The sequence below is a fragment of the Heterocephalus glaber genome, unplaced genomic scaffold, assembly GCF_053883595.1.
Source record: "Heterocephalus glaber isolate CG9 unplaced genomic scaffold, H.glaber_assembly_v1.0 deba00001504, whole genome shotgun sequence".
In the NCBI taxonomy this organism is placed as follows: Eukaryota; Metazoa; Chordata; class Mammalia; order Rodentia; family Bathyergidae; genus Heterocephalus; species Heterocephalus glaber.
Genome location: NW_028258324.1, coordinates 5943523 through 5960981, shown reverse-complemented (window position 1 = coordinate 5960981; position 17459 = coordinate 5943523). Strand labels below are relative to the sequence as shown.

General features: G+C 46.9%; 1 protein-coding gene across 6 annotated transcripts; it reads right to left on the bottom strand.

The window, feature by feature from the left end:
- Nucleotides 1-1474: 1474 nt before the first annotated feature.
- On the bottom strand, nucleotides 1475-15486 carry Alas1 (5'-aminolevulinate synthase 1). 6 transcript variants are annotated; one of them, XM_004834198.4, is made up of 12 exons: nucleotides 15276-15427; nucleotides 14775-14919; nucleotides 13973-14203; nucleotides 11231-11458; nucleotides 9861-10010; nucleotides 9321-9543; nucleotides 8780-8964; nucleotides 7843-8022; nucleotides 7250-7414; nucleotides 5114-5382; nucleotides 3809-3971; nucleotides 1475-1781 (listed from the first exon to the last, which is right to left on the bottom strand). In XM_004834198.4, the coding sequence occupies exons 3-12, from the start codon at nucleotides 14169-14171 to the stop codon at nucleotides 1621-1623; spliced, it is 1923 nt and encodes a 640-aa protein (XP_004834255.2). In that variant the 5' UTR covers nucleotides 14172-14203; nucleotides 14775-14919; nucleotides 15276-15427; the 3' UTR covers nucleotides 1475-1620. The 6 variants fall into 6 exon arrangements, with proteins under 6 accessions (XP_004834255.2, XP_087042261.1, XP_004834258.2 ...); XM_087186135.1 differs by having other exon boundaries at nucleotides 13973-14123; XM_004834201.4 differs by lacking the exon at nucleotides 14775-14919 and having other exon boundaries at nucleotides 15348-15486.
- Nucleotides 15487-17459: the final 1973 nt, after the last annotated feature.

The following is a 17459-nucleotide window of genomic DNA, read 5'->3' as shown; positions in this document are numbered from 1 at the left end:
ACAATTCTCCTCATAGAGATGACATAACAGCAGGGCAGAGGGTCAAAAGGGTCATTGTCGGTGGTAACCAGAGCTTTAAAGGACAGCCAGGCAGGAGGCCCAGCAATGCCCACCAACTCAAGAGGGCACACAGGCAGGCATGCACAGGGGTCTTCTCAGGGACCTTGTCCTGGGTAAAGGGACAGCTGCAGCGTGATCCAGTGGCAGGAAAACGCAAGCAAAAACTGGTCAACACTGACACTGGAGCTAAGCAACCTGGGTACTCAGGGCCCAGAAGTACATGAAGCAGAGACCAACAGGGTGGGGTGAGTGACAAGGCTGGAAAGCTGGAAGGGAGCCTGCTCCCAGCTTGGTCAGCCTGTGGGAGAATCCAGAATTTAATCTCTCTGAAGCTGGAAGACAGGAACCCTTTCTGCAGGGAAGGGACTAGATCTCTAGTTTCCAAGATCCCCTCAGGGCTGCTGCTAGGGTCAGAGCACATGGTGGCGGCAGCAGCGAAGGTAAGAAGTGGCCTGAGGTGCATTAGGGAACTTGCTAACAGTGTGGGAAGTTCAGCTGAATTCCAAATGAGGGACCAGAGTGTGTTGGTAGTGACCAAGACAGACTGGGAGAGGGGCAGGCAGGGGAGGGGTGGGCAGACCCAGGGTGCTGTCTGCCATGTGGGTCTGGGAGGTGCTTGTCAGACACAGCAGTCAGTGGTGAGCAGATGGAACCGAGAACCATGGCTCGGAGGGGTTACATGGGGTAGGAGGAGCACAGACAGTGGCACCAGTAGATACTGAGGGTCTAGCTGGAAGGAGAGACTGCTTCATGTGAAAATGGGTGACTGCTGCAGGCCAATGGGAATGGGATCAGGGACAGCTGCAGGGATGTGCAAGAAGAAACAGGACCTAAATACACATGCAGAGTCAAAAGTGAGGTCCACAAACTCTTCTTCTTTGTTTTCCCCAATACTGGGGACTGAACCCAGGGCCTTTACCTGATCTATATCCCCAGCCCTTTTTATTACAGGGTCTTGCTAAATCACTAAGTTATCCAGGCTGGGCTCAAAAATTCAATCTTCTTGCCTCAGCCTCCTAGATGCTAGGATCACAAGAGTGCACTCAGCTAACCACTTTTGTTGGAGAGGACACGACTACAGGTCAGGAAGCTGAGGGGCTGGGGGACTTGGGAGGCACAGGTGAGCTCATCCCTCAGCTCAACTTCAGTGGGAAGTATGAGGTCAGGACTGTGGCTGAGGAGCGAGCTGGGCCAGGGCTCCTGGTCCAAATCTGAGGCAGAAATTTTAGTGAAACTGGCTGCTTTCAGAACAGTTCAGTTGCTGAGGTACCATTGGATCTTGCTAGGTACAGAGGCCTTAAAGAGGTCAGCTTCAAGCAGAGGGGAGGTCCTTTGGTCACTACAGTTTATACACCTCTGTAACAGATGGAACTCCAATTATTTCTGATTCAGTAGCCAACAGCAGAAACACCTATCACTTAAACAAGAATTTATTTCCAGGATTATATTTTTACTATAGGTTTAAGATTTAATATAATTTAATTCACATAGAAAGACAACTGTGGAGACTATCTGGGTATAACAACGACTTGCAGAGAGGTGGGATAACTGAGGTCCCACTCAGGCCTGGGCTGACACCAGCTTGCTCATGCCAGAGAAGTAGGCTTTCTCCCTTTCACTCATCACTTCAAAGTGCAACGGCCGCCTGCAGAAGTTGCACTCCGCAGAGGAGTGTGGCTTCAGTTCCAGCCCCACTTGCTTCCATGTGGCCAGCAGATTCTCTGCAAAGAGAAGCAATTTTGAAATATTATGTGTTTTCCTAAGAGAAATGAAAACATCTGTCTACACAAAAACTTGTACACAAACATTCACAGGACCACTGTTCCTAACAGCCAGAAAGTGAAAACCGAAAGGTCTGTGAGCTGATGAATAAACAAGATGTGGAAATCTTTGATAATAAGATTAGTGAAGTGCTGATTACTGCTACACATGGATGAACTTTAACAACAGTGCTATGGGAGCCAGGGGCGTTGGCACACACCTATAATCCCAGCACTGTGGGAGGCTGAGGGAGGAGGATCACAAGTTCAAACCCAGTTTAGGCAACTGAGTGACTTAGTGAGATCCTGCCTCAAAATAAAATTTTTTGAAAAGAGCTGGGGATGTAGCTCAGTATGAAGGTGCAGAGTTCCATCTCCAGTAAACACACACACACACACCCCCACACACACCCCCCCCACACACAAATAATAAACAAAAAATACAATTTTAAAAATTAAAGAAAAAAATAGGGCAGGGATGTAGCTCAGCAGTGCAGCACTTGCCTGGCAAGCACAAGGCTCTAAGTTAGACTCTCAGTACCAAAACAAAAAACCAAAAAATTAAAAGAATAAAAACCACTGTGCTGTAAAGAGGCCAGGCATAAAGGACCACATGTCCATATGGCTTCTCTCATACGAAATGTCCCAAACAGGCAAATCCTCAGAGAGAAGCAGAGAAACAGTGGGCAAAGCTGGAAGGCTGACTGCTAATGGGCTCAGGGTTTTTCTTGGGGAGATAAAAATGTTCTGGAATCAGATATTGTACATGCCATGAATTCACCTAAAAACCACTCAATTGTGTGTTTTTTTGAGACAGGGTCTCACTTTGTAGTGCAGGTTGGCCTTGAAATCACTAGGTAGCCCAGGCTGGCCTTAAACTCTCGAAGCAATCTTCCTGCCTCAGCCTCCTGAATGCTGGGATTACAGGCAGGCATGCACCACCACACCAAGTTTCAACAATATATTTTAAAAGAGTGAAGTTTGTGGCATATGAATCATATCTCAATCAGGCTATAAAAATAAACAGGAAAACAACAGTCAGAGTTGGACCTTATTTCACAAGCCTGCAGGGAAGAAGCTGCTCCAATGTTAACAAACTACAGTTTAAAGCATTTTGGGGTCTAGGAGTGGGCTCCTTCCCTTGATTCAATGTCTAGCAACAAAAAACAAAACAAAACAGAAAACCTGAGTATTTCTTTTTTTGTCTGGTTTTTTTTTTTTTTTTTTTGATTTTTTGAGACAGGGTCTCACTATGTAGCCCAAGCTAGTCTTGAACTCACCATGAAGCCCAGGCTGGCCTAGAACTTGTGGTGATCCTTCTGCTTCAGGTTCCTGAGTGCTAGGATTATAGGTGGCACCACCATGCCCAGCAAGCATTTCTTTTTTTATTTTTATTTTTATTTATTTATTTATTTTTTTCCACCAAGCATTTCTAACAGAACATGAAGGCTGTCAGGAAGCTGAGGGCTCAGGCTGGCGCTGGCAAGGTCCCTTTCAGAGACTGAGCCCCCTCAATCCCTGCTTCTGGGTTGAATACCAGGGTAGGTGGTGGCAGTACAGACACATGAGCAATGTAAAATGCTGTGCAGGGTCTCTGGTGGTAGGTGCAGGGTTAGTTCAAGGACCACACTGAGGGAATGGAGAAGAACACAGAGAATTTAGAGGACTGTGAGCTGGCCTGTGCAGGCTGGGGCAGACTCAAGCCTTTGGAGGACTCACCTCTCCTGCCAAGCTCATTACTGTGCATCCTCCAGTGGGGGCCTGGGAACACGCCAGACTAGCAGGCTCCCACAGAGCTTCCAAGGGGGCTCTGCACACTCAGAGTAAATCCAGCAACTGTTTTCTAGGGCTTTGTGTCACCTGAGGCCTTCTTAATTACCTTGACCAAGAATCAAATTTGCCAGTCTCTGCAAGCCACAATGATAAACACTAGATAACAAACTTATCCAAGCCTCCAGAGAGGCCCCCACACCCCTGAAGGCACTCACCCAGAAAGTAGCTCATCATCTGAGGCGTGTGGTGAGGGGTAGGCGCAATCCGAAGCAGCTCCTCTCCACGCGGCACTGTTGGGTAATTGATCGCCTGGACGTAGATGTTATGTCTGCTCATTAGCTCATCACATACTTGTGTGTTTTTAGCAGCATCGGCAACCTAAGTTTGATGGCAGCAGAAGATAGGGTCAGAGCAGGATGGGCTACCTCCTGGCAGAAGTATCACAAATAGTTTCCAAAAGGCTCAGGCTCAAGACCAGACTATAGCATCTGCAAGCTTGGGGGAGGACAGCACTCTCTGAACACCTGCAATTTAAAGGAGCTGGTAATGTCTAGGGAGGACCAGAGAACCAAAGCCTCATTAGAAGTAAATTTCAGGGCCAGGGATTTAGCTCAGTGGTTTCGCCGCCTGCTGCACAAGCACAAGGACCTGAGTTCGATCCCCGGTACCAAAAAAGAAGTAAATTTCAACCAGATGTGGTGGTTCACAACTGTAATCCCAGCTACTCAGGAGGCTGAGGCAAGAGGATTACAAGTTTGAGGCCAGTCTTTGCAACTTAGGCAGACTGTCTCAAAATAAAAATTTAAAAAGGGCTGTAGCTATATAGCTCAGTGATAAAGAGTACTTCCCCAGCATTCATGAGGCCTTTGGTTCAATTTCTAGAAGTGCAAAAACAAACAAAAAGAAGTAAATTCTGCACTACTCCCCTTCCAGGCCTTGTGTGGAGAAGGTAGGGCTTCTTTTCACACCAGCTGGTCCTCATTCCCAAAATGTCTAGCCCTGCTCTGGTTAATTAGCTGTAATCAGCACGGGGATTTAGCTCAGTGGTTCTGCTGCCTGCCCCGAAAGCGCAAGGACCCGAGTTTGATCCCCATTACCAAAAAAACAAAAAAACTAAAAACTAAAAAAAAAAACTAGCTGTAATCCCTACACTGGTTTACCTGGGACACCAACAGGGCTTCCATCTGCAAAGGGAAACTCAATACCTGTTTTGAAATTTACTAGGTACAAAGCTGAGGTCAGGCTTTGGAGCTTTCTGGGTTCAAGCTCTGTGTTCACCCTATTAAGGTCAGTGCTCTGAAGAGGGAAACTCTGCTCCAGTCTGCTGGGTTTAAAGGCTTCATTCTCACTGTGAAGGCAGCCAAAGGCAGAGACACCACAGAGGGCTGCTGGCTGCTGGCCCTGGCCTGGCCTTGCAGTCTTTGTGCCCTAGCCCAACTTTAGGAAGGCAGAATCCAAACAACTGCACAGCTTGTGAGGAGGCACAGCCCCCAGGAGTCTAAGCAGGGACAGGCCATTACCCGAACAGGGATGATGTGGCTGGGGCAGTGGACCACAGGGAGGCCAGCATCCATGAGCATCTGCCTCATGAGCTTGACGTTTCGCTGGTGCTGGCGGCGAAGTGCCCGCCCCTCGGCACTCTTCAGGATCCGCACAGACTCCAGGGCTCCAGCCAGCAGCATGGGAGGCAAAGAGGTGGTGAAGATGAAGCCAGCCGCATAGGAGCGCACGGTGTCAACCAGAGAACTCGTGCTGGCGATGTACCCTCCAACACAGCCAAAGGCTTTGCCTGAGAGTAGACAGCTTCATTATACCACTAACAGCCAGGTGTTGCAGTACCTCAGATCATTTATTTTCTCCTTAGCTTCTTTCTCTGTCCGAAGACTGACAGAAATTGAGTGACATCCTCCATGGTTAGGAGGGCAAAAGCTAAGAGGTTATGAAAGGGTCTTGCCCAGTGACAGGGGCAATCTCAGAATGTGGTCTCCAGAGCAGGCTAGCACCCTGTGACTGCCCAGTGACCTGGGGCCAAGTGGCTGCCCCTCTTCCCACCATTTCCTCTTGCCCACTCTTCCACTTAGCCAGCACTATGGCTCTGCTGCCAGCCAAAACTCCCTCTCCTCTCTTCTGCACTGTGCTCCTGGGAGCAGGATGCGAGCTGGGTGCTTGCACCATCCTCACTGTGGACATAATCTGGTGGCTACACTCACTGCTGTGGTGTGACCCATTACTTCCTACTTAAAGCAAACACCAAACTGACAATTAGAGCTTGCCAGATAAAAACAAAAAAATCAGAACCTGTTAGGGGTGGTTTAGGGCCAGACTTGTTTTTCGGTTCTGGTCAAGTCCTTTGTAAAATGTGTATCTCAAGTTTCAGGATTAAGGACTCTCGAAGAGTTCTCAGAGATCTCAACATTATGTTCCGTAATTAACACTTTTGCCAAACCAGTGAAGGGTGATGTGGGTTCAAACTCCTACAGTGGAAAATTTCTCCCTCCAGCACTTCCCACCTCACAATGACCACACCTTCAAAGAGCATGTCATAAGAATGCCTTGAGAGAGAAGTCAGTGAACAAGCACCTTTCCTGATGGCCCCATCCCAACTGCCCCAGGTTCCTAGGCTTGCATGGGGCCCTGCTCCCCTTGGCAGGGATGGAGGACGCTCTCTTTGCCCACTCATCCTTTACCAAGTGTAGGGCTTAACTTTGCATTTTAGCTGACTGCTACATGGGTTTCCAAATGTTTTACCAACTCTTGAAGTTTTTAAAGAGTCCTCAAATGTGTACAATGTACATCTTCATCTCTTCAGGGTTCTCAAAGGCAAAGACAATGTCATAGTAATGAGCTGCATGCAACACATCTTATCTCCTCCACAAGCATTCTTTTTGTTCGTTTTGAGACAGGGTCTCACTATGCAGTTCAGCCTGGCTTTGAACTATGTAGCCAAGGCTGGCCTCGAACTCTCAGTAATCCTCTTGCCTCAGTCTCCTGAGTGCTGGGATTACAGGCATGGGCCAACATGCTTGGCTCTCTAAGAGCATTCTGATATAGCTCCATTTCTTTCCACTGTACTGATGAGGAAACTGAGGTGTGGAGAGGCTAACTGCCAATGTGGTGTTACATAACTTGTGAGTCATGCAGCCAGAATGAAGCCCAGGCAGCAGGTCTCCAGAGTCTGGCTCCCCACCACTGTGAGATGCTTCTTCTGCATGAGGAGGACCAGAGGAAAGGCAGAGGGAGCTAGAATGTTCCCCTATGGGAATCATGCACTTCCGTACTTCACAACACCTTGTTCCTAACAACTGTTCTAGCAGAAAAATATAAACTCCTTTTTAATTTAGATGAACAATCTGAGGCCTAGAGTGTAAAAGCTCTTGTTATGGCATGTAGTTAGAGCCATGACTATTCTGGAATGAGCTCAGACAGCAATAAATGATATTCCTAACATGCCTGGCTGTAAAGGTCTTTCAACCTCCAACAGATTCTGCTAAGCTGGACTACTACTCACTGGGACCAAAAAATCACCCTTAAGAAAGTGGCCAGACTGATAAGCTATCATTCTGTCTCCTCACTAGATCCCAGTCACACTACTCAGTCCTTGGCCTTGTTAGGATAATGTCATTTTAGTGCAGAAGAGAACATGCAAATATGCGTACCAAGTGTTCCAGAAATGATGTCCATCTTCGGCATGACTCCGTCTCGATCACCAATCCCTCCACCTCGAGCCCCATACAGCCCCACTGCATGAACCTCATCCACAAAGGTGATTGCTCCAAACTCATGGGCCACATCGCACAGCTCTTCTAGTGGACACACTGCTCCTGAAAGAAGACCAGAAACTGCTCTGAAGAGTTTGCACTTCAGAAATTTCTGTTTTGCTTACAGTCAGAACAAAGTAGCTCACATTCTAAAATATCATTTTTAATGCTGGGAAGTAAACAAATTTTCCCTAATTTCTAGGTTACCTTGGAATCTCATAGAACCTAGTAAAAGCCAGAGTGGAAAATCCAAACTCACACAAATCTACATAATGACTACCGATTACAAATCACAGCAGAGAGCAAAAGAAAAATAAAACCCAAAAACAAGGCACCATACATTGGGGGGCAGGGGGAATGCTACAGATTGAACCCAGAGCCTTGAGCATGCTAAGCATATGTTCTACCACTGAGCTATATCCCCAGCCCCAAGTCAGTTCAGGTCTTGCTTTCTCATTTCAGGTTTTAGACTAGCTTGTGTTTAGACTTACCATCCATGGAGTGGACAGTTTCAAATGCAACAATCTTAGGGACCGCGGGGTCAGATCTTTGCAACAGTTCTCTGAGGTGGGCGACATCATTGTGGCGGAAGATATACTTTGGCACTCGGCTGTTTCGAATCCCTTGGATCATGGAAGCATGGTTCCCAGAATCTGAGTAAATCTCACAACCTAACATGATAAACATGCTATTTATTGCCACCTATGTCAAAGAAAACTTGTATTCTAGACAAAGACAACAGATTTTTTTCCTGAAAATGGTCAGTAGGAAAAGGAAGCCATTTGATAGTTTTTGTTCTGGCATAATAACTAGCTAGTGCTTCTTCTTTGAGAAGATTCAAAGGAATAAACCTGTGAAGAGTAGTTAGTCTGCCTTTAAATCCAGGTGCCTCACTCCAAACTCGATTAGGAGATAACTAAAAATAAGCAAGAGATTTCTCCAAAAGAATTTCTTTTTTTTTTTGGTACTGGGGATCGAACTCAGGTCCTTGCGCTTTCGCACCAGGTGGAGAAACCACTGAGCTAAATCCCCAGCCCTTCCAAAAGAATTTCTTAGAATACAAAGCACATCTGAGGGAATTAGCTTAAGGATGTGGCCTTTCAGGTTTTTTTGTTTGTCTCAAAACAGTCTTGCTACTTAACCCAGGCTGGCCTCAAACTCATGATCCTCCTGCCTCAGCTTCCCTAGTGCTGGGATTATATTATTATCTAGTGCTATGCCACCACACCCAGCTCATACCTTTCATGTTTGAATCTTCATTTGTATCATGTTCTACTGGAACTCCTACGGTGCAATTAGCACTTTATGTGCAAAGAGGAAATGTTCCCAGCTAGGACTGTTACTCTTAGTTGAGGGCTTTGGTAAGCCTTTGTTGTTATTACTAAGAGACTCAAAAAGCTCTAAGGTACCCATGCCAGGCTTCCTTACCTGGCATCATCTTAGCCAAGGTGAAGAGGGTTGAGTCATTGGCCACAAAACATGAGGAAAACAAGAGTGCTGCATCTTTCCCATGGAGGTCAGCCAGCTCCTGCTCCAGGTCCACATGGAATTTACTAGTTCCAGAAATATTTCTTGTACCACCTGCCCCAGCACCATGTTGTTTCAAAGTCTCCCTGTGGGGGTTGGGAGAAACAGGGACAGAGAAAGGCAGAGACATATAAATAAAACTCATGGTTCTAAACACCATGTGAACTGGACCTCTTTCCAGGTTCCAGGAAGCTAAAACTTATGTTGACCCAGCAGCTCTCTCACTATGAAACCTGGGGCCAGAAGTTTCAAGTGACTGCATCTTCAGAATAGTGGGACAAACTAAAAAGTAATCTGTAGATATTTTCAAAGGCTAAGAATAGCCTTTTGCTGTGCTGCACTTTCAGTTGACTATCCCCCCCTCATAAAAGATCCAGCCTGTATAAATCATCAATGCTTTCCCAAATAAGACCAGTGGTACTGGAAAACCAGGGATACTTACACAACTGCCCCACACACCCGTGGATGGCGACTCATCCCTAGATAGTCATTACTGCACCAGACCGACACCTGCTTTTTGGTGATAAGGGAGTCCGAATAGTCATCTGCCATGGGGAAGATATGTGCCCTCCGGTTCACAGTTTTAAAAACTCGATAGGTGTGGTCATTTTTTTTCTCATCAATTTTCTTCTCAAAGAAATGATCATATTGAAAAGTGGAAATAGCTAAAAATCAAACAAAAGATAGTACAGTCTGAGGGTTAAGATGCACATCTAGGTTTTGGTGAAAGACAGACTTGAGTTCAAGTCCCAGCGTGGCTACTTCACAGCAGGGAGATTCTGGGCAAGTGACTTGATGTCCTCATCTTGTGAGAGGTAAACCAGACTGTGTATTATCAAGTGTTTGGTACTGCACCCAGAATGGAGGTGGTGGATATGAAAAGAGTTCAACTCTGGACTCACCACATGATTTTCTTTTTTATCTCATGTACATTTAAGTTATAAACTCTCTTCTACATCAGGCAAATAACAACGAGACTTACACTTCGGCAAGTTATCTTGAAGAAGATGAGACACTCTTTCTGGTCTTTGCTTTCGCATGATATCCTGGAAATTTTTCAGCAATCCACTTGGATCCTCTCCATCAGTCTTCACACTGATCACACTGGGGTTCACTGAGGTTTGGGCAACCTCTGTAACAAAAGTTATGACAGGCAAATGGGACTGACATTCCTCACCGAGTTTACAACACTTTCTAGATACACTGTCCAAAATGGCTTACTGCCTAGTTCACAAAAACGCTGATCAAAACCAAAGTTCGTTTTTAAAATTTTTTAAGTTCTAATATGTTTGCGATAAATGATATCAAAGTTAGTTGTAACTGAGGTATGAAAACATCTCTTCTTCTAATTTATTTACTGTAATGGCTACCTTTCATGCTGTTTTGTTTTTAGGGTTACTAATCAGCTTTAATGAACATTAAAATCCAGCTGGGCACATCCGTATTTCCCAGCACTCAGGCAACTGAAGCAAGAGGACTGCCATGAGTTGGAGGCCAGCCTGGGCTACATAGTGAAATCCTGTCTCAAAAACCAAAAATAAATAAATAAAAATTAAAAAATCCAGGGCCGGGGATTTAGCTCAGTGGCAGTGTGCCTGCCTCGAAAGTGCAAGGTCATGAGTTGATCCCCGATACCAAAAAACAAAACAAAACAAACCAAAAAAACCCCAAAGTTTTCTAGCTGGTTAGCATGCTTTTCCCATTCCACCCCCTTCACTACCTCCCCAATTCTCTATTCTTTTTCACAGAAAACAATTTTGGCCGTAGGCATAATTTTTTTTTTTTTTTTGAGACAAGATATTCTGTAGTCCACACTGGCAATGAGCTCATGATCCTCCTGCCTCAGTCTCCCAAGTGTTGGGATTATGGGCATGTACCTCTATGTCTGGCTCACATGTATAATGTCTGCTGGTGAAGCTCTGGGGAGCTTTGAGGCTCAGCTGGAATTAAGGTTGCCATGCAGTGACCATCAGTAGGACACGCAACTTGGGGAGTCTTGGGATCAGCACTTATTGCAGACTTCAGTAGCACCATTATTTCTACCTTTTGTTCTACTAAGCAGTGGGAAAGACCAAAGGAACAAAGGACAGGTAGAAGCAACTCAAGACTGCTGGTTATTTTGAGACATTAAACAGTTACTTGGAAAGCTGGCCACATCCTACACACCCACCAGAAAGAAAATCCCACATTTTGCAACATAATTCTCTATCTTGAGAACCTTCCTTCTCATCCCTAAAAGAGGAAGGTGTCTACACAAATACAGTCCTAATAATAGCTCACACTTAGAACTGACACTGCCAGGAGACAAAATGACCTCTTCGCTCTTTCTGATGGTCATGTCTTATCTGTTACCTTTCCGCACCGCATGCATCTCCTGCACATCCTCCTGAAGCTCCAGACTGGCTTTGCAGAAGACACTGCTGCCCTTCTGGCTCATCTGTGCTGCCAGGAAAGGGCATTTGCTCGCAGTGCCCTGGCTTGTGGCAGATGAGGGATGACCAGATGGAAGCTGTGTGCCATCTGGAGTCTGCTGGGCTCTGTCAGGAGCCTGCTGGACACTGGCTTTGGCAGTTTTGTCTTCTGAGGGAGGAAATGGAAAAAATGAAGCATTAGACCTGGTTTCAGGGTACACAAGAAAACCACTGACTTTTTTTCTTTTATTGCCTCAAAGATAAGCTTTGCATTTATTTTACCATACAGTCCAGATGCAAGATTATTTTTATTAGGTCTTGCTAATCTGTTTTCTTATCTGCCTCACTGGAAGCAATGCTCCTGTGAAAGGCTCACTGGCACATTCCAATTACAGCTCAAACACAGAATATTTCTCCTTATAGATCCAAAAACGTACCCTTTCTTTAGACAACCCACAGCTTTTGTGTTGAATCACTGCCAGTAATTTCTACCTCACATGTACTCAACATATTTTAGGAGAGAAATGCTCTCTAAAGTAATCAAAGTATTCACATAATGTTTTTCTGTTAATATTTTGGGTTTTTTTTGTTTGGGGGATCGAACTTGGGACCTTGCACTTGTGCAGCAGGTGCCAGAACCACTGAGCTAAATCCCTGGCCCTGTTAATATTTTATAATAATTTTTTTTTTTGGTACCAGGGATCAAACTCAAGACCTATAATAGATTCTTGATAAAGAAGCTTGCTTGTTGCTTAACAAAAAACCTCTTGGTTTTCTTTTTTAAAAAACACACTAAAATTTAAGTATTTATTTTGCTATCTAATAGAGTTCAAACTACTGTATACTAAGGTAAAAATAAGGGTAGATCACATTCACACACCTTACCTACTTTTCATCTAAAGTCATCAAAGGAGGATACTGACTTAACACAGCTGGCTGGTAATTATGCTTCTATTTATAATGATTTCCTTTTTTTTTTTTTTGGTACCGGGGATCAAACTCGGGACCTTGCGCTTGCGAGGCAGGCGCCGGAACCACTGAGCTAAATCCCTGGCCCCTATTTATAATGATTTCCTTTCTTTTTCAGCAAATTTGTTCACCTTCCTTTTAGCAAAGTTTTTCTTCATCATTTAGGAATACTCCTGTGAGTCACTGTCTAGCCCTTCCTACAACTTGGATAAGGTGTCTCAAAACAGTTTTCACTAAAATTTTCTGCAAAGGAAAGCCAAAAGTTATTTTGAAGTTAGTATCATTCATTATAGAGGTCATACATATTTGTTACAGAAATTCTAGAAAAAAGAAAAGAGGCTTGTGATTCAAAACATCACCACTGCAAACATTCTGGTAAAAAAGACAACTCCTGAAAGTAAATCCTACAAAAGATTAAGTCCTTTCTAAAGAAGAAAAAAACACTCCTTTCTCACAGGTCCACACCTAGAGAATACATCTAAGAAGAGATGGCAAGGTGAAACAATCCCTAGGATTAAGTGAAATCTGAAAAACTTCTGCTGGCAGAACCAGACCAAGACTACCTTCACATCTGGTCTCTCTATTAAAACCAGAACTTAAAAATTTATACACAATATATGCGAGGTGTCATGGCACATCCCTGTAACCCTAGTATTTTGGGAAACTGAGGCAGAAAGAGTCCAAGTTCAAGCCTAGCCTGGGCAACATGTAAGACCCTGTCTCAAAAAGCGGGGGGGGGGGGGGTAGCTCAACATGAAGGCCTTGAGTTTAATCAATCCCTAGAACCAAAAACAAACTTTAGATATAAAATAAATCCATGTGTTTAAAAAATCACTAACAGGGGCCAGGGATTTACCTTAGTGGTTCCACCGCCTGATTTGCAAACTCAAGGTCCCGAGTTCCATCCTCAGTACCAAAAAAACCACAAAACAAACAAACAAATAAACAAAAACTAACAAATACTGTACCATGGGATTTTACATTTTTTTTTTGGAAACAGGGTCTCACTATGTGGTTCAGGCTGGGCTTGAACTCACAGTAATCCTCCTGCCTCAGCCTCATGAGTGCTGGGATTACAGGCAGGTGCCACTATACCTGGCAGGATTCCACTTTCATGAGGTTCTTAGGGCAGTCAAAATGATAGCAAAATGGTGGCTGCCAGGGGCTGGGGGAGGAAGAATGGGAGTTAATGTTGGACAGGCACAGAATTTTAGACTAGGAAGATGTAGACAGTTCTATAGACAGATGGTAGTGATCTTTGTACAACATGAATGTGCTCAATACTACTGAACTGTACACTTAAAAATGTTAAAATGGTGAATTTTATACTTTGTGCATTTTGTGACCAACAAGTCTTAAAGATAAAAATCACCATTTAAGGTTTGAGACTTTGCAGGGCAAGGCTAAAGTCAAAGACCAAGTATTTACTGAAAGGTTGGAATAGAACATTCCAACTGAATACCTGCCCTGAAGAAACAGGCACTCTAGAAACCTGAAACATGGAACACTGGCCACATTTCACTTTAAAAGCCAGGAACACTAAAAGTGCCCACCCTGAAGGGTTAGGGTGATAATGACAGGAGATAATCGGCACACAGATCTGAGCCCTCCCCTGGGGCGGGGGGCTTCTCCACCACCACAGCCTGGAACTGCTTTTCATCTAGTAATGAGAACAGACATCCCTACCTTTGCCTTAGCTGCCAATGACACTTACTCTCACTGCCCGGAGGGGTTTCTCTGATCTGCTGGCAGTGTACCGCTGAGGTAGTCAGGGCCCGAGGGGCTGGCTTGGCCCCAACTTCCATCATCTTGGGGCAGTTTTGGGCATAGAACAACAGAGATTTGCCTGCCTTCTGCAGAAAGGCCTGGGGGACACGAGATAAGAAGGGGCATCGTCGAACAACGGTCTCCATGTCCAGGAAGTGTACTGGCTCCTGTAGAAAGACTGATGAATAGTGACATCAGCACTTGTTAATAATCAGGCAAATACAGTACCACACTGCAAGGTTACTGGGTTCAGGTGTCACCAGCAGTTTACACCAAGAAAGAGTACCTCACTCAAGGACAGCACTGATATATGACTCAAAAAAAGAGCAGTGACCGCATACTACCCAGGTCACCAACTTCTTTTTTTTCTCCAGCTCTATAGAAAAATGCCCCAAAAGCAACTTCACCAAACAGAGAAATACACACAACTAATAACTAAGGGGGAGGCAGGTCTGGTGGCGCACACCTGTGATCCCAGTATTCGGGAGGCCAAGGCAGGAGGATCATTGAATTTGAGGTCATCCTGGACTACACAGTGAGTTCAAGGCATGCCTGAACTACACAGCAAGACTTTGTCTCAAAAAACAAACAACAAATAAACAACAACAAAAAATAACTGAGAAGGTGGAAAGATGAGGAGGCTAGTTAGGAACAGGTTCAGGAGGCTTCTCTAAGGAGATACAATGTGCAGATAAGACACCCTAACCCACACTAGGTGGAGAAGTAAGGCTAGGGAAGAAGCCAGTCACCACTTTAGGCAGGTAGGATTCCTAGGGATCCCGGCCTTCTTCTCCCCAAGGAAGGCATCCAGCCAAGCTCTGAGTCCGAGGCAGGGATTTCCACCACCACCACCACCACCACCACCACCACCGTGGCCAGGTCATGCCCCTATAGCTGGGGAGAATGAGAAAAAGGGGACCATAGAGAAGGGCAGGGGCGTGTCTGGACAGGGATGGGGGTTTGGCAAGCGAGGGAATCGAGTCTGGTGGAAAGAATCCTGGGGATTGGGGTCAGAGGGTACCGGGGTTAAGGGCTCCAGATATGGGCGGGGTATGAGAAGTGAATTCTAAAGCGGTCAAGTGACAGGAGGGAAACCAAGGCACTAACTAGGCAAAAGACCTGGAAGACGAAGGCTGACCAAGGCGCGGGTGACTGGGGCGGTGGGGGATGGGGTCTCAGTGCAGGGAAGCGGGGCCCGGGCTGGACGGACACCCGGGGGCTCCCTGATGCCGGCAAGCGCGGGCCCTCACCTGCGCGGGGCTCTCAGCGGAGGCGGAGGTGGGGTCGGCGGTGGGCGCTCAAGGGGAAAAGTCCAAACTAACCGTTGCCCTTGTCCGCAAACAGTTTCAGGCCGCGACCCTGCCGCCCTAATATACAGCTGGAGCGACCGCTGCGCACGCGCAGTAGGCGCGGCTTTCTCCGCGCAGGCGCGCTGTGTCGCGCCAGATACAGGGTGGAGTGGGAGATCGCTGAGTGGGCTCGATACCGGCCTGGGACCCTACGGCCACACTCGCCTTCCTGGAGGAGGCGAGGGCGGCGCGGGGCAGCGGAGGCTCACTCCCAGACCTCATCCTGTATCCCCTGCCGCCTCCCCACTAACTGTGCTTCAGAACCCTGCATTTCACTATTGGGCATACAAGGTCAAGGTCCGAGGCCAAGTGCCGCTAGGGCCAACTGAGGGCCCTGAATTTACCAATAAAAATGTGTGTCTTGGTTATGACAGAAGGGTTCCGGGCCAGAGTCTTTGGTAGGACTCACCCCACTGGGGGCTTCCCAGAGGAGGTGCTGGCAGATCCAAGGAGGCGGTGGTGCAGGGAGGAATCCGCATGGACGGGAGGGAAGGAGTTGAGATTGCAAAGGAAGGAGCAGAAGCTGGAGACCCAGTGGTGGATCTTCCTGGCCCAAGATGATGAGATGATGCAGAGAAGGGACAGAGGAGCAAGGCTGGATGAAACCCCTGGTTTACAGCTGAGTGCCTGCTGGGGCAGGTGGGGTGGGAGTCGGTGCAGGGTTAACACACATCAGGTATTATTTTTACTTTTCGTCTAGCATTGTTTGAAATCCTTCTTACCCACTCTGGGCACCAACCAGCTGGATGGTTTAAGACTCCATCCCAGCGTTTAGAGCTGGGCTGTGCTTCCTGTGAGCCTCCCTGAGACCCGTTCTGAAAGGGAGGGCTTGGCAGATCCTTCTTAGGAATGCCAGCGAGGCCTCCTTTCCCAGTGTTGTCCATGCTGGTCTAGGCAGGGTCTGTGCCAGGTCAGAGCTGCACTCGTCCACTAGGGGAAAGGACCATTCAGGAATGCCTTCCCTAGCTAGGCACAAAGTCCAGAGCAATGGCCACCAGGGTGTGTTCAGGTACTTCCTGGTTCCCTCCCTCTCAGCCCCAGCCAGTTACAAGGCTGACAAGGGGAGTCAGGTGCAGAGGAGAGGCCTAGGTCCCAAGTGACCTGGGACCAGTCCAGCATGAGGGCTCTGGTCTAGAGTCCAAGGCCCATCTCTGCCCCATCCTGCTAAGAAGTGTGCAGTACCCATCAGCCAGACAGGAGAGAGTAAAGGTCAGCACTTGGCTTCAGACTCAGTTGCAAGTGGGGACAAGATAAGGATGGTGTTGATGGCTGTGCTCTGCTCTGGGTCTTGTTGTCCTTATCTGGGCAGTGGGATGGTAATCCCTGTTCTGCCTGCCTCACAGGGCTATTTGGGCTATGAGCAGCAAAGGAGAAGCAGAACTGACTGTTGCAGCAGACCTGAATCTCCCTTGGCTGTGGCCCTGGGCAAGCCTCCTCATTTGTATAGCTCTCCCAGCCCTGCCACTTATGGTTGGCAGAAGGACCAGGTGAAGTAATGGATTGCACAGGCTCATTGTTTAAACCAACAATCTCCAGCCCTCTGGGAGTTTTCCTGTGTAACACAGAGAAAGGCTGGGAATAGGCAGCCTCACAAGGGAAGTGAAATAGAATGTTGTAAACAGTTCCTGATGCTTTACTCCATCAGGAAGGAGGGGGATCCCAGCCACCAGGAAGGCGTCCAGAAGAGAAATGTGCACTGGCTGGAAGGACAGGTCTATGCAGCACTGGAAGACTGCTGGATGAAGCCTAGATTGAGAGAGGCCCAGGCCTGAGGGTGGGGGTTGAGTCAGCCTGAGTAGCTGGGCTCCAGGGATACAGCCAGGAGGTGGGGCAGGAGGTAGGGCAGGTTGGGCCAGAAAGGCCCTAAAAGAGACACAGGGCCTCCCAGGGCCCAGACCCAAAGAATACCACCAGAGCACTGCTCAAAATGCAGAGCCCTAGGCCACATTCCTTTGATCCCAACCAAGGAATCTGCATTTTAACCAGACCACTCTTGTGGTGCTTTATGGGTAGGATGTCTTGGGGCCTCGTGTTGGGTTAGCCTTCTTCAGTGGCTCGGGGTTTAAGACCTTGAAAGGTAAGGCT